The sequence below is a fragment of the Elaeis guineensis genome, chromosome 3 (assembly GCF_000442705.2).
Source record: "Elaeis guineensis isolate ETL-2024a chromosome 3, EG11, whole genome shotgun sequence".
Taxonomy (NCBI): Eukaryota; Viridiplantae; Streptophyta; class Magnoliopsida; order Arecales; family Arecaceae; genus Elaeis; species Elaeis guineensis.
In genome coordinates this window covers 126,538,118-126,563,040 of record NC_025995.2, presented here as the reverse complement: position 1 = coordinate 126,563,040, position 24,923 = coordinate 126,538,118, and the positions used below count along the sequence as shown (strand labels likewise).

The window sequence follows — 24,923 nt, the reverse complement described above, 5'->3', positions numbered from 1 at the left end:
TTCATCTAATGATATTCTCTATTCATTAATATGAGAGTGAAAGATGGCTGATAAAATATATGTATCACCTGATAAGTTGAAATAATATGATTTGATGATGATGAGCTAATAGGATGTACCGTGAGCACTCATGATCACTATGCATGCATCATTTACCTATACAAGATTTTTAAACAATCATTATTGCAAAATATTTAAATTTTAAATAATTTTTATATTTAAATCTATTTATATATACCTGTGTAGTATTAATTATTGGGGCATGCATTCCATTAGATTAGGGCTGTTGATGATATTGGCTTTGTAAGTGCTCTAAAATTTATTTCATGAAAGAAAGCTCAGCTTGTACTTGGGTGTATTTATCCTCCAAGCCAATATTCTTTTGAGTTGGAGGTATATGGATCTGATCTGGGTCAAAAAATTTAATCACATATTTGATCCTGTTTGATTTTTTATTAGATTTGATTTGGATTTAATATGCAGATCCGAACAAAAAATAGGATTAGAATCAGGGTCACTCAAGATTTGATCTATCGGATTCAGTTGCACTCTGGCAGGACCAAAATTTTGATGAGAGGGATCATTAAAATATTGCTTCATCCTAGTAGCGCTCAAGGTTCAGCTTTGGGAAATTGGATGCTACTGATAGAGCTAACTCCTCTGGACATTTGCGGTGATCCTTGATCGCTGCCATCTGAGACATTCGGACCATCGAATTCTTGGAACCTTGTTTTCTGAACTTGCTTTCACTGTTAGACTAATTGAGTTCTTAGAGCTGTGCTGTTTGTCTTGCATCAGAATATAGGTGTACATCGGATACCGTACCTTCCAACTACTGCATGCGGGCAGCTGTCTCAGGTGAGCTCCACCCCGAATGTTTTTCTTAGGCGTTCCCACGTTCGGGATTGTATTACTTCTGAGTTAGGTGCTACACCCTTTCCTATCATGCGAACTCATCCATGTCTCTCACATCCCATTACTTCTGAGTACACATCATCAAAGGCATAATTCTTATTCACCAGTGACTGAATCCAGACACTCTGCTTGCTCATTAGAGGGATGTGATGAAAGATGCCGGGCAATGTTAATTATGAATTAATTTAAAAAAAAATTACATTGCATAGAATCATAGATCCGTCTTTTGATTAATGTACATATCCTATTGTATCCGTATATTTATTTATTTTTGTATGGATAAAAGAATTATGTACATTGATCAATTGATTGTCCAGTATAGACAGTTTGGAAAATATGAGTAATTCTATAGGTCATTACCATAATCAAATGGTATGCTGAGAGTTCGAAAAAAATTTCGGATGGTATTTTCCTTTTGTTCTCCCTATATGGGAGAACTAAGAAAAAATACTGCCGAAATTTTTTTCGGCTCTTGTTGCATATCATTTGATTTCTGTAATTGACCTATAGAATTAATGCATTTTCTGAATGGGATAGGACCTTCTTTACCTATTAGTTGATGATAGCAAGTATTTACTATGTAAACTTTATCTAGCTGTTATTTTTTTAAAATTTATGAAATGACTGATATTTTTTACTCATTGCATTAATATAGATTGTATAATTTTTCTTATTTTTAGATAAATTGCAAGTTCGATCATTTTTATCCTACAATGAACAAAAGTTGGATAAATAAATCAAGGAATAGTAAAGAATATTTAGATGGAGTTCATGACTTCATTAAATTTGGTATGGAGAAAAGTAGTTTGAATGAAAAGATTTTATGTCCATGTCGAAAATGTGTAAATAGTTCTTCTTTAGATCCACAAATTGTTGAAGAACATTTGGTATGGAATGGTTTTTTAAGAGATTATACCGACTGGATTTTTCATGGAGAATCTATGTTGCCATCATCATGTAACCAACCCCTGACTCATTTTGAATCCACTAGCCTACAAGACAATTCTGCAAGAGATGATGATATAAGGGGTTTGATCACAGATGCTTTTGGACTTGGTGTTTAAAATTTAGGAGAATCCAGTAGTATACAAGAAACAGTTGGGATGTTTGATGGATGTACGCATACGAAACGTTTGCATGTTGAGGAGCCTATACATACATCTAATGATGAGACAGCTCGTTATCACACCTTAATGAAAGATGCAGATGAAGAATTATATCCGGGTTGTACGAAATTTTTTAAGATTTCTTTTCTTCTACATTTATTTCATTTAAAATATTTGAATGGATGGTCTGGAAAGAGTTTTACCATGCTGCTCAAGTTATTAAAGGATGCATTTCCAGAAAGCACTCGTTTACCACCATCGTATTATGAAGCCAAGAAAGTAGTAAAGAAATTGGATCTTGGATACGAAAAGATTCATAGTTGTCCGAAAGATTGTATGTTATATCGGGGTGAAAATACTAATCAAGAGTCATGCAATGTATGTGGATCTTCAAGATGGATAACACAAAAAGAAGATCGAGACGATGTATTGAATGAATTGGATGCAACGCGGAGTAAAAAGAAACCGACCAAGGTATTACGTTACTTTCCTCTTATACCTAGATTGAAAAGGATTTATGCATCATCAAAAATAGCTTCATCAATGAGATGGCATGATGAAAGACGTACAAAGGATGGAATGTTGAGACATCTAGCAGATAGTCTTCAATGGAAAGCATTTGATGATAGGCATCCTGATTTTGCCTCTGATGTTTGCAGTGTTAGGTTTGGCTTAGCTTCTAATGGCTTCAATTCATTTCGGACCCTGAGTTCTACCTACAGCACTTGGCCAGTCATTTTGATACCTTACAATTTACCACCGTGGATGTGCATGAAACAATCATCACTTATCTTGTCAATAGTTATTCCAGGAGATAAGGGTCCAGACAATGATATTGATATTTTTCTACAGCCTTTAATAGAGGAATTGAAACAGTTATGGGAGGGTGTTGACGCATTTGATGCTTCGAACGGCCAAACATTTAAACTACGGACAGCTTTGTTATGGACTATTAATGATTTTCCAGCATATGTCAATTTATCTGGCTGGAGTACAAAGGGACGGGTCGCATGTCCTTGTTGTGGAGATTCAACACATTCAATTTGGTTAAAACATGGAGGTAAATTTTGTTACATGGGATATCGTCGATGGTTGGAAGCAAATCATCCGTTTCGATTTCAGAAAGATTTGTTTGATGGTACTATGGAATTGGGATGTGCCCCTATTCCACCTTCTGGAACTGATGTTCATAGATAAATGGATGGCATCAATTACAGCTATGGTAAGCACTCAAAGTCCTCTCAAAAAAGAGGAAGGGATGATGTTGAAAGCTCAATGCACGAAGGGTTACCAGAGGAAGTCAGTATCAGTACTATAGATGCAGAGGTGTTTCAAGATCCAGACAATTATTTCGAGGATAAAAATGAGGAAGATACACAGATAGCATCTACACAACAGCCCAGTAAATATTTATGGAAAAAACGAAGTATCTTTTTTGACTTACCTTATTGAAAACATAATCTTATTCGGCACAATCTTGATGTCATGCATATAGAGAAAAATGTTTGTGATAATTTACTTGGAACATTTTTAAACCTTGATAGAAAGAGTAAAGATAACATGAAGGCGCATCTTGATTTAAAAGAAATGGGTATCCGACATGAACTTCCTCCTAAAATGCTTGCTAATGATAGAATGTATGTGCCTCCTGCATGTTACACAATGTCTGCTCGAGAAAAGGATAATTTTTTGAGAGTTTTGAAAAGTATCAAAGTACATGATGGATATGCATCAAATATTTCATGATGTGTGCATCTAAATGATCGAAAACTTTCAAATCTTAAAAGTCACGATGGTCACATATTGATGCAAGATATTTTTCCAATAGCTTTAAGATCGTCATTGCCGAAACAAGTTGTTGCAATTGTACTTCGATTATCGTCATTCTTTAAGGCATTATGTTCAAAAGTTATTGATCCTCGGGAACTTGATCAGTTAGAATCCGATATTGCAATTACACTTTGTCAGATGGAAAAGATTTTTTCTCCTAGATTTTTTCTCCTAAATTTTTTACTATTATGATACATCTGCTCATTCACCTAGCTTCAGAAGTTAAAGTTGGTAGACCGATACATTATAGATGGATGTATCCTATTGAGAGGTATTATTGCAAACCTTAAATCTTTTGATAATTTTATTAGAAACAACAGTATACTGATATTTTAATAAATATTTAATTCTTGAAGGTATCTTGTGCGTCTTAAAGATTATGTGCGAAATAGAGCCTATCCCGAAGGCTCGATTGCTGAAGCATATATTGCGGATGAATATTTGATATTTTGTTCAAGATATCTTCAAGGTGTAGAGACTATTTTTAATCGATCTCAACGGCATAATGACTTTGTGGAGAATGCAGAACTGTATAAGTTCTTAACTGCTGAAAAATTCTTGGGAAGAGTTGAAAGTATTATCTTGATCAAAAATCCTTAGCATAAGCACATCGTTATGTGTTACTTCATAGTGACATAATATCTGACCATCGCAGGTTAGTATATTTAAGGCATGACATCAAGATTTAAATTTTATATTAGATATAATGTTCTAAATGATATATTTATATTTTATGTAGTGAATTTTTAATTTATCAGAGACGAGCCAATCATAACATTCGTCCTAATGCAAGGATTGAACAGCGATGGTTGGTCGAGTTATTCCCTATGTGGCTTTCGAATCAGGTGTGATTTATATTTAATTATGGGATACATTAATTTTTGATACATATTTAATATCAGATAACTCAACAGTACTTCGTCATATCATTTTTTTTAGGTATCAAAGATGATGGAGACAAATAATTCAGATGAACTAATAGCTCTTGCTCGAGGACCTAACAAGATTGTGAATACATATAACGGTTTCATAATTAATGGCTTTAAATTTCATACTAGAGAACGAGAAAAATTTTAAAAAATACAAAATAGCGGTGTTATGGTAGAAACGGATGGAAAATCTTATTATGGTGCACTTAAAGATATCTACGAGTTGGATTATTATGGAAAATTTAAAGTACTATTGTTTAGATATGATTGGATAGACATAAACTCACCAAGGAGTTTGAAACAAGATGCAAATGGATTTACACTTATAAATTTTTCAAGGTTGATACACACTAGTGTGTTATTGAAGAATGACCCATTCATTTTTTCATCTCAAGCTCGTCAAGTATTTTATGTACAAGACGCAAAAGGTAAAGATTGGTTTACTGTCATCAAAACAAAACCTAGAGACTTATATGATATAGGAAATCAAGTGGAGGATGATGACGATGACACTTATACACAATGTATGTCCTACAATTTTGTGCCAGCTGATGATTTAAATACTACGACGACGTTGGTTAGGACAGAATTTGAAGGAAACACTACTGCTTGATTGTTACTGGTAATAATTATTTATGATGTATATATTTTTCATTAATTATTATGTTATTTTACTCCATATATTAATTGATTCTACCTTTTATTTATATAAATGCTAGGTGATATCATGTGTCGCAGGGGATGATATGCTGGTGTGCAGTTTCAGTTTTCACAGACAGAGGCCGGTACGTCTTCTTCAGCACAGCAGCCTGAGGCCAGTTCAGCTGCACAACATTCTGAGCCCTGTCCTTCATCATCAACACAGCATGATCCTCCTGTTCATCAGCCAGATGATGAGATACACGTACATGGTATATATTGTCTTTCATGTAATTTTATTTTTATTTTATTTGATGTATATTTATGATATAGTTACTTTTATGTATTTTTTGCAGACGGATCCGGGAGAGTACACCCCAGATGCGGACCGACAGTAGTATGAGATGTGCGGCAGATGCGTAAGGGCGAGAGAATTATTGTGGAGTGCAATCAGCTAGGTCAGCCAATTAAGAAAGCTGCCTGCTTATTGACTTCATTTTTAGGGACTGTTGCTCGGAGGCCTCAGCTATGTCCGTTGGGCTATGCAAAATAGAATGACATGCTTCCAACGTACAAAGTTGAGCTCCTCCAAGTTATAGAAGTAATGAATTGATGTTCATACTGTATATTAATTGTTAATCACTTATATAATTTATTTCATTTAACTTTTTTTTTTATAGAGCAAGTTTGTTCTCCCTTCATCCACTCATGATTTTGTAATGAAGTCTCTCAACCACAAATGGAAAGAATATAGAGCACAATTGAAGAGGGACTATATGAGACAGGGTATGATAGAGGAGGAGGTTGCTAGGAATTGTCCTCCTGATGTACCCCCTCATCAGTGGATGGAGTTGGTTCATTATTGGTTCTCCGAGAGGGCACAGGTATATTATCTGCTCATTATCTTTTTTTTTAAATATTTTATAAAAATATTGATTTATATTATATATTATATATTATACATATAACAAGTTCTTTACTTTATTTTACAGACTTATTCTGCTATTGATAAAGCTGCACGAGCAGCTCAGTCTGTTCCTCATACATCGGGGTCGAAGAGTTATGCACGACTCCGACAGGAGTTTGTATGTTCCTTAAACTTTCATAATTAATTTTTAATTTTTATGTTAAATTTTTTATATAACTAATATCATTATGTATCGTGGACCATGTCTGTATCATATACTCATATATTTTTTTAAATTATTATAACTGTTTGCTTAAAATTGAAATTATTTGTGTAAGTGGATGAGCATGGGAGGGAACCCGGTAAAGTGAAGTTTTACCGGATGACTCATACTCATCAGGATGGTACTTTTGTTCGAGATGAGTCGAGAGATTTATATGTACGGCATTATTAATATTCTATTTTTTGCAATGATTTTAATTTAATTTTGTTTGCTATTAATGTATAACTCTTGTTTTCAAAATAAATACAGGAGAGGGCTACATCTCTCATTGTGGAGCATGACGACGAGTCCGCAGCATCTACGCAGCAGAGCCGTATTGAGGCCGAGGTGTTCACAGAGTTGATGGGACCAGAGCGCTATGGCCGAGTGAGGGGTTATGGAGTAGGAGTCACCCCCACTCAGTTATCTGAGGTTAGTAGATATACGCAGCATGCTACAGCAGATGCTCAGGATTCACACGTTCGCAGACTCGAGGCGAAGATACAGGAGATTAGACAGAGTCGTGCCGCTGAGATGGAGGAGATGCGACAGAGCCGTGCCGAGATGCAGGCCATGAGGGGACAGATTGATCGGCTTACATCTTTATTAGAGATGTATGGCCCATCTCAGGTAAACACATATTATTAAATATATATTTTTGTATTAATTTAATGATCTATATATTTTTATTTATAGATATGCAAATCATGCTTTTGATATGTTTCTTGTAGGCTCCTGACACATCAGGCATCCGTCGAGACAGCGGCACGTCACGTGGAGACAGCGACGACCATTCACCTGCAGATTGATATTATTTTATTTTTATTGTATTCTTATATTTATTTATATTACTCTTGATTGTAATGGACGATTAGTACTTTATTTTTATTTATATAAAATAATGTCTTTTGGTTTGGTTAAATTTACTATTGAAGTTTACTTTTGGTGTGAATGGTGGTGATTGTACAGGTTTATGTTTGAATAATTGATATAATTTTGTACAGAAATGTATATATTTTTTTTTGTATATAAAATCTGTATATATTTTTTTTTTCTGTTACAAAACTTAACGACGCTTATAAGCATCGTTAATACACTGTTTAACGACGCTTATAAGCGTCGCTAATGACTTAACTGCCGATGCTTCGAAAAGCGTTTTGGTAAAGTGGAGGATGCGTTGTTTTTAACGACACTAAAAAATACCGTTAGAAGATAATTTTACGATACTTTAAAGCATCGTGAAAAATTATTACGATACTTTTAAAAAGTATCGGCATATTTTATCTCCACTCTTGCATAGATGATATTTTGATGATATTTTTTGAAACATCGTAAATATTCTTAACGATACTTATTAGTGTCATAAAATATCTAACATCGTCTTTCATCATTTTCACTATGGTGTTCCAGACTAATTTCCTCGCCCCCCACTCCCTTCCCCTCCATTATCCTCCTCTCCTCTCCCCTTATGAACTCTCTTGTACTCCCAATCCAAACAAAGCGTCATCGAACTGGCTGCCTCTTTCTCGATCGCGGCTATAACCTTCAAACGGAAGTCCGTCGATCTCTCCGGCGTTCCCGTCTGGAGCCCGGTGATGGTGATCCACATGCTGGGCGGCTATAGGTTCGGTTTCTTGTTCCAGTTCTTCTCTCTCCTCTTTGAATCGAGGTGTGCTTCCCTCTTCTGATCGTTCCTTGAGAATTCTCTTGGAAGGTTTTCGGCTCCGCTTCTAGTCTTCTTCTTCGCATCTTCAAAGCTTACCAGGGTGGGAGAGGAGAGGAAGAGTAACATCGATGCGGGGTTCAGGAAGGAGGGCAACGGAATTCGTGAGATTTATCACTTTTCGATATTTGTGAAAATTCCAGGGCTTCCTCACGCTCATTTGAACTCCTTTTGTGCTCTTCTTGGTTTAAGTTCGGCTTTTTATATCATATTCATCAGAGGCGGCTCAAAACTTCTCTCCCTATCTCTCCAAATCACAAATAGAGAAAAAGTCTTCCTGAGCTGCCATCCTTTTAAAGTTTTTCTTGATTTAGACCCTTGTGGAGCTTTATCTGGTGTTTATCCTAAATTGTGGCTCAGTTAGTTCAATATGGTTATTTCGTACTCTATCGCCAAAAACATCCAAAAGTATTCCAGCTTTATAGGAATTTTTTTTTTTAAAGTCTATCCATGGCGTTTGGTTTGATTTTGTTGTTTATTATGTTGCTGAAGCATCTTTAGGACATTTTAATCATTATTTTTTGTGTAATGTTTTATGCTTATCCTGTAAAGTCTACTCCATGTTTGCTTTGAAGCTTAGCTCAACTTTTACTTTGCATTAACTGATGCGGGACAATCCTAAAAAGAAAATCAATCCTAATAATCAAGCTCTCTTCTGTTCATCAACAACAAATCACGTCCGACCAGGGGCTCATTATTCCCAGGACAGACAGTATAGTTGCCTATACTCTGCTCAGGAGGCGTGATTGATTGATACGAGACTAAAGCGAGATCAATCTAAATGATACAGACGAATGCCATTCGAGAGATCAGTAAACAATTAGTAATAGAAAATTTCATAAACAGATAGCAGAAATTAAACATGCTCACGAGTAGATGCAAAAAAAAAGAAATAAGAATGGAACGAGAGAAAATAAAACATTAAACCCGTGAGAAAAATCCAAGAAGATGATAAGAATCCGGATCGTGGTAGTTAAGAAACTACTCTGATTAGGGCTCTTAATCTTTTAACCAAACAGATCCATCGATAAAGAACTAGGTCTTTACCAACATCGGATTAAAAAAAAAAATCAAAGATCAACTGTTAAGGAACGAAGGTCCTTGACAGCATATGATCTGTAGAATAAGAAATCACTCCTCTCAGCACGACAGATGAAAATTCTGGAGGAGACAGATCTTCTCTTGACGGAATAGGCTTGCGTGGGTAGATGGTGGAGTCGATCAGAGTCGCAGGAACACTGAATCTTAAGTAGAAGGAATAGGATAGAAAGTGGGCCTCACACCCTCCCCTTGTGAGGCGATTTTGGGTCTCACACCCTCTCCCTCTCGGAGCGATTGACACAAGTATTTGTGGAGTTTGTAAAATCATTCATTGTTTTTTTCATGAAAGATACAAGGATTTATATAGGACTCTAAGGATCCTATTTGTTTAGGAATCTCTTATTTTTACAAGGAAGAAATCAACCCTCCACAAAAAAGTAAAGCATTATAATCTACCATAGGAAAGAAATCAGCCTTCAACAAAATAAGTAAGTAGCCAAGAACTCTTAAGGAATTCTAAGGAAGAAATGGAATTTCATGTGGGTGCTTGATGCTTGACACAACTTGGCATGAGCACGGCATATGCTGGCATGCATATTCTTCTCTTGGCATGTGGAGAGTGGTGGCTCCAAAGGTGACGTGGACAAATCCAAGTATGGCCCTATGGACCCAAAGCCAAATGCATTAAAATTTATTGACTGAAAATAAATAACTGAAGTAGAATCAATTTAATGAGGCTTCTTTGATCCAAATCGAACTTAAATTATGTTGCCGATTTTTGATGGCTCTGGTGTCCGCACCAATTCTCCCGAGGTGGGAAAAACTCGACCCTATCGAGTGTGGATCGATTTCGCTCTGGTGACGCTCAAGTAGATCGGGATCAATGCGTTGCAGCTCTTCTCGAGTGATCCAGGTATCTTCAGACTCCGGTCGACCTCGCCATCTGACCAGATACCGCTGATAGCCTCGACTCCGGGTGGAAAGGATCTGCTCATCCAAAATTCTCTCAATCTGATCGTGTTTTGCTGACATTTTGGCTGGTGGACACTCAGGGATAGGTTCGCTCTCAAAGGTTGGTTCAGGCTCAAATGGCTCACTAGGTATCCGAGTTGGTTTTTTATAGGCGACAAGATCTGTAATGTTAAAAGTAGAGCTAATTCCAAAATCAGAAGGTAGGTCCACAACATACGCATTTGATCCGATTTTCTTTATGATCTTAAATGGACCTGCTCCTCGGGCATGTAACTTCTTCACGGTTCCGGGAGGAAACCGTTCAGGCCTCAATCGAACCATCACATAGTCTCCCTCTGCAAACTCTTGAACACGTCGATGAGAATCTGCATTCTGTTTATAAACTTTATTACTCATACTAATTTTTTTACTGATCTCTTTATGCAGACTCTTGACATGCTGTGCAAATGACTCTGCAGATTCGGAAATCCTAGCATGCATGGGTAGTGGGATGAGGTCTATTGGTTTTCTAGGTTGATATCCATGAACTACTTCAAAAGGACTCATGCCAATGGACCTATTAACAGAGCTATTATATGCAAATTCGGCTCGGGGCAGCAAAAGATCCCAGTTACCCATATGTTCCCCAATCAAGCAACGCAAAAGATTTCCAAGACTCCTATTAACCACTTCGGTCTGACCGTCTGTTTGCGGATGATAGGCAGAAGAAAACTTTAGTTTTGTGCCTAAAAGATGCCATAGGGTTTTCCAAAAGTAGCTCATAAATCTAACATCTCTATCAGAAACAATGATTTTAGGCAATCCATGTAGTCTAACAATCTCATCAAAGTATATCCTTGCAACTTTCGACGCGTCGGACGTTTGGCAACAGGGCAAGAAATGGGCCATTTTTGAAAATCTATCTACAACCACTAGAATGGAATCATGCTTCCTGGATGTCCTAGGTAATCCCAAAACAAAATCCATACTAACATCTTGCCAAGGACAGTCTGGTATAGGTAAGGGTGTATATAAGTCGGTGTTTTGTTTTCTCTGCTTGGCCACGGCACATGTTCTACATTGGGCAACAATTCGGACGACATCTCTTTTCAAGCTTGGCCAAAAAAACTGGGCTTCTACCAACTCTATAGTTTTATTCCTACCAAAGTGTCCAGCTAATCCTCCAGCATGTAATTCCCAAACTAAAAAATCTCTCAAAGATATACGGGGGATACACAGCCTAGTTTCTCTAAATAGGTAACCATCCTGAAGGGTATATTCACTACGTTCTCTAGATGGCCCCTTACGTAAAGCGGTAAGTATGTCACCAAAATCTGGACACTCCTCATAATTTTCTTTAATCTTATCAAAACCAACAACTTCTATACTAACGGTGGACAGCAAAGTATGACGGCGACTCAGGGCATCAGCAGCATGATTCTCTACACCTGCACGGTGTTTCAAAACAAAAGTATAGGCTTGCAAAAACTCGACCCACCTACCGTGTCTATAATTCAATTTCTTTTGAGAATTCAGAAATCTAAGGGCCTCATGGTCAGAGTACAAAACAAATTCTTGCGGTAGCAGGTAATGCCTCCAATATCTTAAAGCTTGAATTACCGCATAAAACTCCTTATCATAGGTAGAATACTTGAGTTTAGAATCGTTAAGTTTCTCGCTAAAGTATGCTACCGGATGACCTTCTTGACTAAGGACACCACCAATCCCAACTCCTGACGCATCGCACGCTACTTCAAAAACCTTAGAAAAATCAGGGAGACGTAAGATTGGGGCATGAGTCATCTTGTCCTTAATGTCTAGAAAGGCTCTATTGGCTGCCCTAGTCCATTCAAAATTTTTCTTTCTAATGCAGTCAGTGATGGGAGCGACTATGGTGCTAAACCCTTTTATGAACCTACGATAAAAAGTTGCTAATCCATGAAAACTCCGCACGTCATGCACACTCTTGGGCACCGGCCACTCAACTATTGCTCTAATCTTTTCAGGATCAGCAGATACACCATTGGGGGTAACAACAAAACCTAAAAAGATGATATGGTCTGTCATAAAAGCGCACTTCTTAGGATTAGCATACAAGCTTTCTGTTTTAAGAACTTGACACACTCTTTGGAGGTGATCTAAATGGTCTTCCCTAGTTCGACTATAGATCAAAATGTCATCAAAATATACGACTACAAATACTCCTATAAATGGTCGTAGTACTTGGGTCATCAACCTCATGAAGGTACTAGGAGCATTAGATAATCCAAATGGCATCACCATCCACTCATATAAACCATTTTTTGTCTTGAAAGCAGTTTTCCACTCATCTCCCGGTCTAATCCTTACTTGATGGTAACCACTCTTAAGATCGATCTTAGAAAAGATAGTGGATCCGGCCATCATATCTAACATGTCATCTAACCTAGGGATGGGAAAGCGATACTTAATGGTGATCTTATTAATGGCACGGCTATCTATGCACATTTTCCATGTACCATCCTTCTTTGGAGTCAGTAGTGCAGGAACCACGCAAGGACTCAAACTCTCCCTCACAAATCCTTTTTTTATCAGCTCTCCAACTTGTCTTTGTAGCTCAGCATGCTCATTAGGGTTCAACCTATAGTGGGGCAAGTTGGGTAGGGTAGATCCAGGAACTAAATCAATGGCATGTTGAATGTTTCTCATAGGCGGTAAGTAATCTGGAAGATCCTCAGGAAAGACATCATGAAACTCAGCAAGAAGGCTAGCTACTTCCTTAGGATAATCCACCTTAGAATCCTCACGAACTTCTCTAGCAACAAGCATCCAAACTGGTGATCCTTCACTCATGACCGTCTCTAATTCTTTAGCACCTATCAGATTGAGGCTTTTCTTCTTAAGATTTTCTTTTGGTCCATCGCCTATCTTTCTATTAGTAGCCTTAGGTGGGGAAGGATTAATCGTGATCTTCTTACCCTGATGAGTAAAGCTGCAGGAGGTGGTACGGCCATAAATCGTAACATCATTGTCGAATAGCCAAGGCCGACCTAATATGATACTTCCGACTTCCATGGGTAAGACATCGCACCACACATGATCCTGATAGGAATGAAGCTGGATGGGCACACGACATCTAAATTTGATGGGAATAGAGGAGGAATCAATCCAAGACACACGGTATGGACTAGGATGATCTACAGGAGTTAATCCTAATCGCTTAACCGTGTCGGTGGAGATGGCGTTGATACAGCCACCGCTATCAATGATCACCTTACAAATTTTATCGCCAAATTTTATGAAGGTATGGAAAATAGAGGTCCTACGCCAGTCTTCACTTTCCTTAGTTTGGGCTAGGACATACCTAACGACTCCAAGCCTAAGGTCTGACTCAGGTGTGGCATAACCTAGGATGTCCTCAGTACTCTCAAATTGCTCGGCTAAATCTGGATCAGCTTCATAAACTTCCTCCTCAATATTTTCTAGAATTTCTCCTTCTAATTCTTCTACGAATAATGATCGGTTGGGGCATTGTGCTGCAAAGTGACCGTAACCATGGCACTTGAAGCAATGAGATCGAGAACTACTTCCTTTTGATAACTCTCCTATAGCTCATTTTCCTTTATCTTCTTTTCTCCCAATAGGATTTGTAAGTGGAGGTCTGTTACTAGGAGTTTGATTAATATTAGGTCTCGATCCAGAAGGGGTTACTCGGTTGGGTTCAGGACGACGGAGAGTCGAATATCTAGAAAATCTTTCAAAATCTAAGGCAAGTTGATAAGCTTGTTCCAACGTGGTTACCTCTCGCAGAAAGAGCTCACGCTGAATATCCTCTCGTAATCCAGCTCTAAATCGAGATAAGGTAACAACTCTATCTTCGGCTACTCCACATCTCATGAGGTATTCATCAAATCTCGTGATATACTCGGTGACTGATCTATTCCCTTGAGTAAGCCTCTGCCATTGATCTAAAAGTCTTTGTTGGTAAGAGGTGGGGAGGTACTTCTCTCTGAGTTTTTCTTTCATCTCATCCCAGGTTTCTATCGGATCTTGTCTTCTCTGATTGAGAAGACGCTCTACACTTTCCCAATAAAGTCGGGCTTGCCTCATCAATTTCATCCTAGCAAATCTAACTCTCCTTGCTTCAGACATTTCATACCATCCAAAATAGTGGTCCATACCTGATTCCCAATCTAGGTACTCTCTCGGATCTAGACAACCATCAAAACTTGGGACTTCGACTTTCACATTCCTAAGAATATGCTCATCTTGATCGAACTGGTTATGGTGCGGACGTGCCCCTATAGGTCGATCAAGTTCTAGATTCCTACCTCTTTGTCCTATAGGTAGTCGGAGAGACTCAGGTTCAGGTTGTTTCTGCCTAGCTTCTTCTAATACCACTATTCTCTCATCCATGGCTTTCATAAAATTTTTCATGTCATCAAACTTTTCAGTCAGAGCATTAATGATGGCTGCTATATTGGGATCCATATTGGTGTTGGGTGGGGAAGTAGGATGTTGGTACCAGGTACCTGATCTAGTGGTCATGCAACTCTAAGATGCAGAAATAAGGTGCAATAAAATTAAAATGCTTGAAAGTAAAGTACGAAATTTAGAGTGCGAAAATTTAACTTGCGAAAATTTAAATTGCTGAATTTAAACTAAAGCCCTAATCAACCTGCTCTGATACCAAATTGATGCGGGACAATCCTAAAAAGAAAATCAATCCTAATAATCAAGCTCTCTTCTGTTCATCAACAACAAATCACGTCCGGCCAGGGGCTCATTATTCCCAGGACAGACAGTATAGTTGCCTATACTCTGCTCAGGAGGCGTGATTGATTGATACGAGACTAAAGCGAGATCAATCTAAATGATACAGACGAATGCCATTCGAGAGATCAGTAAACAATTAGTAATAGAAAATTTCATAAACAGATAGCAGAAATTAAACATGCTCACGAGTAGATGCAAAAAAAAAGAAATAAGAATGGAACGAGAGAAAATAAAACATTAAACCCGTGAGAAAAATCCAAGAAGATGATAAGAATCCGGATCGTGGTAGTTAAGAAACTACTCTGATTAGGGCTCTTAATCTTTTAACCAAACAGATCCATCGATAAAGAACTAGGTCTTTACCAACATCGGATTAAAAAAAAAAATCAAAGATCAACTGTTAAGGAACGAAGGTCCTTGACAGCATATGATCTGTAGAATAAGAAATCACTCCTCTCAGCACGACAGATGAAAATTCTGGAGGAGACAGATCTTCTCTTGACGGAATAGGCTTGCGTGGGTAGATGGTGGAGTCGATCAGAGTCGCAGGAACACTGAATCTTAAGTAGAAGGAATAGGATAGAAAGTGGGCCTCACACCCTCCCCTTGTGAGGCGATTTTGGGTCTCACACCCTCTCCCTCTCGGAGCGATTGACACAAGTATTTGTGGAGTTTGTAAAATCATTCATTATTTTTTTTCATGAAAGATACAAGGATTTATATAGGACTCTAAGGATCCTATTTGTTTAGGAATCTCTTATTTTTACAAGGAAGAAATCAACCCTCCACAAAAAAGTAAAGCATTATAATCTACCATAGGAAAGAAATCAGCCTTCAACAAAATAAGTAAGTAGCCAAGAACTCTTAAGGAATTCTAAGGAAGAAATGGAATTTCATGTGGGTGCTTGATGCTTGACACAACTTGGCATGAGCACGGCATATGCTGGCATGCATATTCTTCTCTTGGCATGTGGAGAGTGGTGGCTCCAAAGGTGACGTGGACAAATCCAAGTATGGCCCTATGGACCCAAAGCCAAATGCATTAAAATTTATTGACTGAAAATAAATAACTGAAGTAGAATCAATTTAATGAGGCTTCTTCGATCCAAATCGAACTTAAATTATGTTGCCGATTTTTGATGGCTCTGGTGTCCGCACCATTAACCTTCTTTTTTTTTAACCAAAATATCAAGATATGGCTTGTCAAATATTTGTTGAGATATATTTTTCCCCAGATCATGTTTATGAACAGCATTGAGTTACTACAATTACTGGCAGAATTATTTTGAAATAAATGTTAGAAAACATACCAAAATTATATATAACTTGTGTAGTTTGGTTTTGCATTAGCCAGGTGAACAAACTAATTGCCATTGCCAAAAACAGAATAATGTCTGTATTCTCTAGTTATTGAAGAAGGCACTTGCAGACATGGGTATATGAGAACACAAAACAGCTATCTCAAGTTCACATTAATCATGACTATTGCAACTTTGCTCAATGCTACTGACTATCCAAATATCATTGCAGCACATCAAAAATATATACAGCGAAGGTATTACCACATTTCTCTAACGGTGAATTGTGTCTTTGCAGGGTTCCAGTTCTAGCAAATAGCACAATCAAAACTATCTTGATCATCCTAGTTGCAGCAATAGGTGCTGGCCGAGGTAGGTGATTGGACACGAGACAGTCAAGGCTTATAACTGGCCTTCTTGGTGGCGTCATTGGTCAATATGTCTGTAGCAATGGTGATACTTGGTCTTCAGATCTAGGAATTCTTAGCAATTCACAACCATGACTAATTACAACCTTTAAGGTAAACATCCTCATGTTCCTAGGAACACCACTTCATGTTCTCTGGTTAATTAGTCTGACCTGGCATTGATGTTCCTTAGATTTGCTTAAGTATGAATGGATGAACAAACAAGATATCCACAGGCAAGCTGATTAGTTCCTCTGCCTCTTCTAGTCATTGATGTTACAGTCTCCCTCTTCTAGTCAATCTGGCTGGTTTCTATTTGATGACACAGCCAATTATGTCTTATTTAATATGGTTCTGCGACTTTGTATATATATGTTAACATTGGATGGTAATGAACTAGGCAAATAGTTCTCCAACTTTGACATCAATCAGAATTTGCATTCTTGTCTGTTTTATTTGATTCCCGAGCTTGCTGATGACCTAGAAGGTTCTATATGAAATATATGCCAACCGTTAACCAAGGTGGATCATATTCCCATATTACTGTGTTCCTTATCAATCTGTCTAGTGTTGTTCAAACAGGTTAATTATCTGATACCTTTGGTTCTTCAGGCCATGATTTTAAACCCCCACTTGAAATTAGAAGTAATGATGGTTTTATTCTCATTCAAATGGATAGAGATTGTACAGGACTTTAACTAATCCTTAGGGTTTGTAACGTCAACGTTACAAGTAAGTGCACCATGAGTTTGTTGCATAACCAAATCGATCTAGCTGAATTCTATGTTTATATTTAAATCTACATCCTAGTTTTTAACCTGTTACTGAACTATCAATTCGAGACCATGACAGATGCCATGACATTTCTTGAGCATGAGATCTGCTTGACTATTTCATTACAGCTGGTAATGTATATTCCACACCATGTCGAGTAGCCTGATTCTATTATATTCTATGATTATGATAATTAGAATTCATTGATATGAGTTCATAGACTTTGTTCTTTTTCTTAAAGATGCCACCAGAATTTGTTCTTTTCACCAAATATCTAATCTTAATGTTTGTACGTTACCTAGTAACTAATGCTCTATTTTAAATTTTCGAAACTTTGTGAAGGTTCAATAGTCAGTTTTCAATTTCTGTTTGGTCAGACAGTCAGAAATGGTACAAATGGTGGAGTCACTGTGAGGGCCTTTTAGCAGCTGCAGCAGCCGGCTTTAGTTGTTGGATTGCTTACAACAGAATGTGCTGTAGATGTGGTCTACGAGGCAGCTTCTAATAATACCTTTAGCTTCAGCAACAGGGATTTCTGGAAGCATAATAGAATCATTATTAGGTGCAAAACTCCAGTTTGGTGGACATCGCACATTGCACAAGAAGGTAACATGGCAAACTACAAAATCATTTTATTTTTTTCTTGGCCAACGAACTTATCCTCTCAAAAATGGAACATACTTCAAGTTCATTGTCGAAGTTACTTATCTTTATATTAACATATTGTTGTGATACATATTGTGGTGTAGAAGGAAGGGCATCATTAATCCCACATTAGTTGTGAATCAAAAAGAACTCTGGCTTATATAGAAGGGGATCATTCTTCCCATGTGAGGCATCTTTTAAGAGACAAAACTGTGAGACCCAAGACGGCTAGAGGCCCAAGGGCCCGAGACGGTTAGAGTCCTTGACTGCAACAATGACGCTAGAGAAAGAGCACTACCGTCCATGGACTGTGGCACTCTTCCTGCCCGTACATCAATCGTGGGAGTACACAGACACGGTCTGTGAGAGTACACAGATTTTCTCTTAACTGGGAGGCTATGTTGTGGTATGGAAGGGAAGGTATCATTAGTCCCACATTGGTTATGAGTCAAGGAGAACTCTAACTTATATAGGAAAAGACTATCCTTCCCATGTGAGGTACTTTTTAAGAGGCAAAATCATGAGGCTCAAGATGGCTAGAGGCCCCAGGGCTCAAGACAGTTAAAGGCTAAAGCGGACAATACCTCACATGCTGAGCTATGAGTCTTTAATTGCAATAATACATATTATTTTTTAAATTTTTGATTTTTTGAAAACTCTATTCTTCTTCTTGTGAAGGGGTTGGTAAACGGGACCAATTGGGATCAAGATCTCAAGAACGAACATACCGGACAACAATGGGATTGGTTCAGTGTCAAATTTGTAACTACACTGCTTACCTCCGTTACATGCTTGTATATATTCTAAGAGTGGCTCTTATCTTTATTTGTCATTGGACAATAAGAGGCAGTAGATCTTCCATGTGGGAGGATTTGAATGTACAGTTGTACCATTGGAGAAGCCAAATGGTTAGCTACCATGTCTCTCCTCTTTTTCTTTTCTTTTCTTTTCTTTTCTTTTTTTCTTGATATTGGGGACCTATTTTTTGCTCCAATCCTTGCACATATGTTTGATGCACTATCATCAGGATGCTTGACTCCTAAAAGCACACTTGTCTGTGCTGCAATATCAATGCAGCAGCTTTGTTAATTTTTTAGGGAATGTCCACTTCAATCTGCAATTTAATTTACCGTATGAATTGTCAGCAGGAGTTCATTTGCCGCCTCCTGTAGGGGCAGGTTAACATCTTTCGGAAAGCTTGGCTACACTGGTGATGTTATCAGATTACCACAAAAATCATTCATCACCATTTTGGTTGGGTAAGATTGATCAAACTCTATTGTGCAACATGATGAACTTTTATTGGCAAACAGCACACAGTTAACTAGGGACATCCAAAAGATAAATAATATGGATGTGTTGCATGTGTTACGGCATTTCTTGTTATATAGGGCAGACATACAGCTTTGCGTGGTTCAAGAGATAAGGCTCTTGGCACAAAATGGACAAAGGTGGAAATATGGATCTACTATATAGCGACCTTCATGTTTTCAATGGATAACCTACGAGATCAAAAAGAAAATACGGGCCTCGATCCCAATTAATTCTTCAAATGCAAAATTTCTATTTGTCTCTCACCTATCAAAACCCATCGAACTTTGCACCTATCTGCATGAGTAAAGGAATTGAAAATACACACTAATAGATTATGAGTCCAAGCATTAAATGCGAGGAGAAGTGTTCACAACATTCATGAAGTTACACAAAACAATACCCCACGTAATGGTACATCAACATCATAACTGCATATTTTATTTTAGACGGAATGCGTTAAGCTCCAAATACAAAAGAGATGGAGGGCATTCCGTAGTAAGTTTTTTTGCTTTGTTCCTACTACTACTACATGGTTACTGGCAGCAGCAGCAGAGGCAGTCTAGGCAGCACTCGCAGGTCTCATAGCAGCAGAAGCAGCAGCACAGTGCAAATAAGCTGCAAAAGAATTAGATGTGTAGCATGATTAAATCAACAAGCCAAATACATGAAATTTGGATGGGAAAACCAGGTAGGAATAAAATATGACATGATAATAAATTTTATAGTTGATTCATCACCACTAAAATATGGCACATCTTACCTCGCTGCGCTTGATAGACATTAATATAAGCTTGACTTTATGTTTTATGATACACTGAGCCACATGATCCTATGATAGATTAGATTATTGTTGACTACAATCAACTGTTTTTTGTTTTGACCTCTGTTTGGTAATCCTGACAAACCTCTCAGGAATTCTTCAAACTTCAATCACTGCTGGTATCCTGAGATGTGATTTCTGATTAGCGGCTGAAAAAAAGCAGATTTATGTGGACTTCAAAATTTTGTCATTCAGTTTTTTTTTCTCTCTTCGATAACATTTCTTTTTTTATTTTTTAAAGAATATTTTCCTTGGTACGTTAGATATTGTTTTTCTAGCCATATTCTTTTCTTTTTTTTTTTATGGTAAGCCATATTCTATTTGCTCAAAGAATTTAGCAGAGTCAGCGGTGACGTGTGTGAAGCATTACATTGATGTTCTCTAGACAAAATAATTGACCGTTCTCTTATCATCCATATGATTCTCGTAAGCTGGGTCCATCGTTGGCCCTCAACATGAACCGCATATATTGTCCTGATTTGATAGGTTTTGACTTAGAATACCACATTGGTATTAGTAACCGCGCACAATTCCGTCGACAATTCAACCAAATTTACCGCGACGGGTGGGAAACCATCCAACTTCACACGGATTTCGACCGCTAATTGATCCGTTTGGTTGGGATACCTGAGATCACAGAACAATTTAAAAATTTTTTAAAATTATTTATTAAAAAAATAATTATAAAAAAATAATTTTTATTATGCTTGATCAATGAATTTTTTTTAAAAAAATAATAATAATAAAATAATTATATTTGATTAGATATAAATCTATATAAAAATATGATTAAATTTATAAATATATTTTTAAAAATAAAATAATTTTTTAATATTAAAATAGTATTGTCATGTTTACTTAGTTCCATGGCTATACTCACATGATTTTTCACATGTCATTTTTATTTTAAATTTTTTATAAAAATTTTTTATTAAATATATTTAAAAAAATATTAAAATAAATTTAATGATCATATAATTAATTTTATTAAAAATATTTTTATCAAATATGAATTATCATCATTCAAAATTTATCAAATATTAATTTTTCATAATATTTATTTTATTTTTAAAAAAATAAATATAAAATTTATTATTTTTTTATTTTTTATAATTTTTATATAAAATATAATAATTTGATATGTGATTTATTTTTATATGTTAGATTATCCCTACCAAACGGATCCTAATTTGTCCGAGGGCCGTCCAGTTCAGAGCTCTGTCACCTCAACGGTAACCACGTGGATCCAATAAAACTGCTGGTGGTTGTATCCGTAAAGACCACAAGGGTGGGGCCCTTCCAAATAAATGTGCTGCGCTGCGATTAAGGTGTCTAGGTGAGTGCCTCACGTTAAACTAAGGCAAATAAAATCGGATGCCATATTTACTGGTAAATGCATGATTAGCCCAAAAGAGGAAGAAACAACAAGCAATATACACCAAATCTCACCTATCATCAGCCTGAGATCAAAGAGACAGATCCTTGATTTATCAAAAAAGAAAAAGAAAAAAGAAAAAAGAAAAAAGAAGGAAGGATCCTTGTTATCAAAAAAAGAGAAAGATCCTTGAGGATATTATTCTTGCTTCTAAATAACCACAAGTTTGCTTATTTTATTTGATATTTTTAATATATCTGAGCATATTTTATTTGATATGATTATACAGGGCGTCATACCGCAGATGAGAAACTAAAAAGAACGTTTTAGATTGACCTTCTTTTATTTTTTTTCCTCTTCCTATTTCAGATATTCTTGTGCTGCATCATCATTTCCTAGACGACCCTAAGCAATCCCCACCCTCTGATCGATACGATTATCAAGGACTTGGAGGAGGCCCTAACAAAATACTATAAGATACGATAATACATGCCCATCCGCTAGACGGACGGCAGATCTTCACCATACACTATGTCGAGGGTGTCGAATTGATTCAAAGCAATAACATAACTTTTTTTTTCTAAAAAAAAGGAACCATCCGATGATCATCGGACGGCGGCCATCACCCAAGATGAAAAATAGCATGGAAAAAGCGGGGGAGAGAGATGTACAGGGCATAGATGCAGCCCTTCTCCTCGTGGCGCCTCTGGATGTGCTCGAAGTACGACATCTCCTGCGAGCTCGGTGGCGCGTACATCTTCGCTCACTTTCTCCTCCTCTTCTTCTTAGTCTATTCTTAATCTTCTCCTCGTCTTTGAGAAAGAAAAACAGAGAGAGAGAGAGAGGATAGGAAGCCCCCTCCGGAGCGGACGTGAGGCTCTCCTTTATAGAGCGAGACAGGGATAGAGCGTGAAAGGTGTGGCGTGGGCCTTCTTTTTTTTTTTTTTTTTTGTTTTGGTAAGGGGCCTTTACTTCCAGTGGAAGGAAGGTTCTCTCACAATCGCTCTCTCTCTCTCTCTCCCCCCGCTCCACCCCACCCCAAGTCTCCTACCTACCCGGCCCGATTTCTGTCTCTATATGAATAATGATCCTTTATTTCGCTTTGAAAAATCGACATCCAACTTGATGCCGCTGTTTACAATAATAATAATAATAATAATAATAATAATAATAATAATAATAATAATAATAATAATAATAATAATAATAATAATAATTGTTGTTGTTATTATTGTTATTGGATCCTTGATGCTGGTGCCAATGATATCTTCAACCATCTCGCAAAACTATAATCTACTACTTGAGCATATAGCATAGATTAATGATGTTATTAATATCTTAAATTATTATTATTGTTAGTGTTGGATGTTAATGCGATTGATATTAATCTGCTCATCAATAATTAAGACCCATTACTTAATGTATATTATAGATTAATTATGCTAATATTAATATGCACAGATATCATCAAAATTTCTTGCTTATCTTCCACAAAAAATCGACTATCATAGTCTCATATTTATTATGATATATTATATTATTATATTATATTTTAAAAATAATTAAAAAATTAAAAAAAATATAGATTTCATGCATCACAAAGGAATGATATTAATGATAAAAATTTTTGCCTAAAAGCTCAATTTGTCCAAAATTCTTTTTTGGCCATGTGAATGCTAATATCGATATTAATAATGAAGGTTTCCACTGGATCACAATTAAAATTTATTAGTTTTATATAACAAAAATTTGATTATTGAAATTTTTTAATAATTATAATTTTTATATTATCATATTATATTTTTTTGGAGCACTTTATTCGTCGTGTGGAGCCCATATTAACAGTATTATGAATGGAGCCTTTTATTTTAGATAACAAGTAGGAAAAATTTAATATGATTTCTTTATCAAAGAATCATAATATGATATAATTAATAAAAAATATTAGCTTATTAAATTATATTAATAAAAAAAATTTATGAATACTGCTAAATTAATATAAAAATTAATGATATTATTAATAATTATATATTTTAATATATACTAATAGTAATGAAAAATATTTTTTATTAATACTATATCCTATCCATACCCCACATAGATTATTATATTATATTATATTATAATTTTATAATAATCATAATCTTACTTAAAAATAAAGGTACAACTACTAATGCCTCCACTGTGTTGCATTCAAATACCTTCTAAATGCATTACTTTTTTATCTCTTATTTTTTATAGATCAAATAGTAATTTTTTATTTTATAATAATATATTACTTTACTATATCAATAGATATTACTACATCATAATATTGTATTTAAAATTTATTTTAAAAAAAATTAAATTTTTATATATGTTATTATTTTATTTTAATGAACTTCGAAAATGTACTTGATCTCAGGAATTCTACAAACTTTAACTACTGGTGGTGTCCTCAGATGTGATTTGAGATCAATGGCCGCAAGCTTGTTTACGTGGACTTCAAAATTTTGTCATCTAGTATTTTTATCAGAGAAGACATTTTTTTTCATTTTTTTTAAAAACATCCTTCCTGGTATTTTAGATTATATTTTACTAGTCATATTCTATTTCCTCATATTATATAGTTGAACTAGTGGTTCCCGTCTACGAAGCATGGTACGATGTTCTCTAAAAATAAAAAAACTGACAAGCGAAAACTTGAATAGAAAAAAAAGGGTCCAATAAGATACAAACCGAACCCGATATTAACGGGCTTGGCTACACTTTGAGTCCTTGAAACGAATACATCCCAGAAGAGGTCTGACCTGTTCAAAATTATATAACTGGAAAAAATTGAGACCATCCAGACCAACTAACCTGGTCCAATTCACTCTGATGAAATCCATAGTAGACTTCACGGAAACGAGTTCAAATACAGATGTTGAACCACCTCCAGACCCAAGATTCTGACTCGTGGATAAAAATAGATTAGCAAACAATAAGTCTGTTCAAAGCTAAATCATGATCAAATCCTGCCATTTCCCAGCCAAGTGTTGAATCTTACTAATGAAATTAATGCTTGACCTGATGATAGACAAAATGCATATTTAAGCAACCAAATAATGAAAGACGAGAAGTCTATCGCCCGAAGAAATTATAACCTACACTGCATGGCGCAATCAATCACAGCCACTCATTCCAGTAGCAAGTATTTATTTTGATGCATCTCCATAAGAACAAGTGGCTATTATTAGCTACATTCATAGTC

General features: G+C 36.3%; 1 protein-coding gene, 1 long non-coding RNA gene and 1 pseudogene across 2 annotated transcripts; 2 read left to right on the top strand and 1 right to left on the bottom strand.

Moving 5' to 3' along the window:
- The first annotated feature begins 43 nt into the window (after positions 1 to 43).
- On the top strand, positions 44 to 7,452 carry LOC140856360 (uncharacterized). The gene is made up of 4 exons (XM_073253467.1): positions 44 to 61; positions 799 to 858; positions 6,859 to 7,218; positions 7,320 to 7,452. The coding sequence occupies exons 1-4, from the start codon at positions 44 to 46 to the stop codon at positions 7,395 to 7,397; spliced, it is 516 nt and encodes a 171-aa protein (XP_073109568.1). The 3' UTR covers positions 7,398 to 7,452.
- A 611-nt stretch (positions 7,453 to 8,063) lies between these two features.
- Positions 8,064 to 18,304, top strand: LOC140856359 (protein PGR-like; annotated as a pseudogene).
- Positions 18,305 to 19,807: 1,503 nt separating this feature from the next.
- On the bottom strand, positions 19,808 to 22,713 carry LOC140856713 (uncharacterized). Its single transcript, XR_012140289.1, has 2 exons — positions 22,363 to 22,713; positions 19,808 to 20,111 (listed from the first exon to the last, which is right to left on the bottom strand). It is a non-coding gene; the product is annotated as an uncharacterized lncRNA (long non-coding RNA).
- Between the last annotated feature and the right edge of the window lie 2,210 nt (positions 22,714 to 24,923).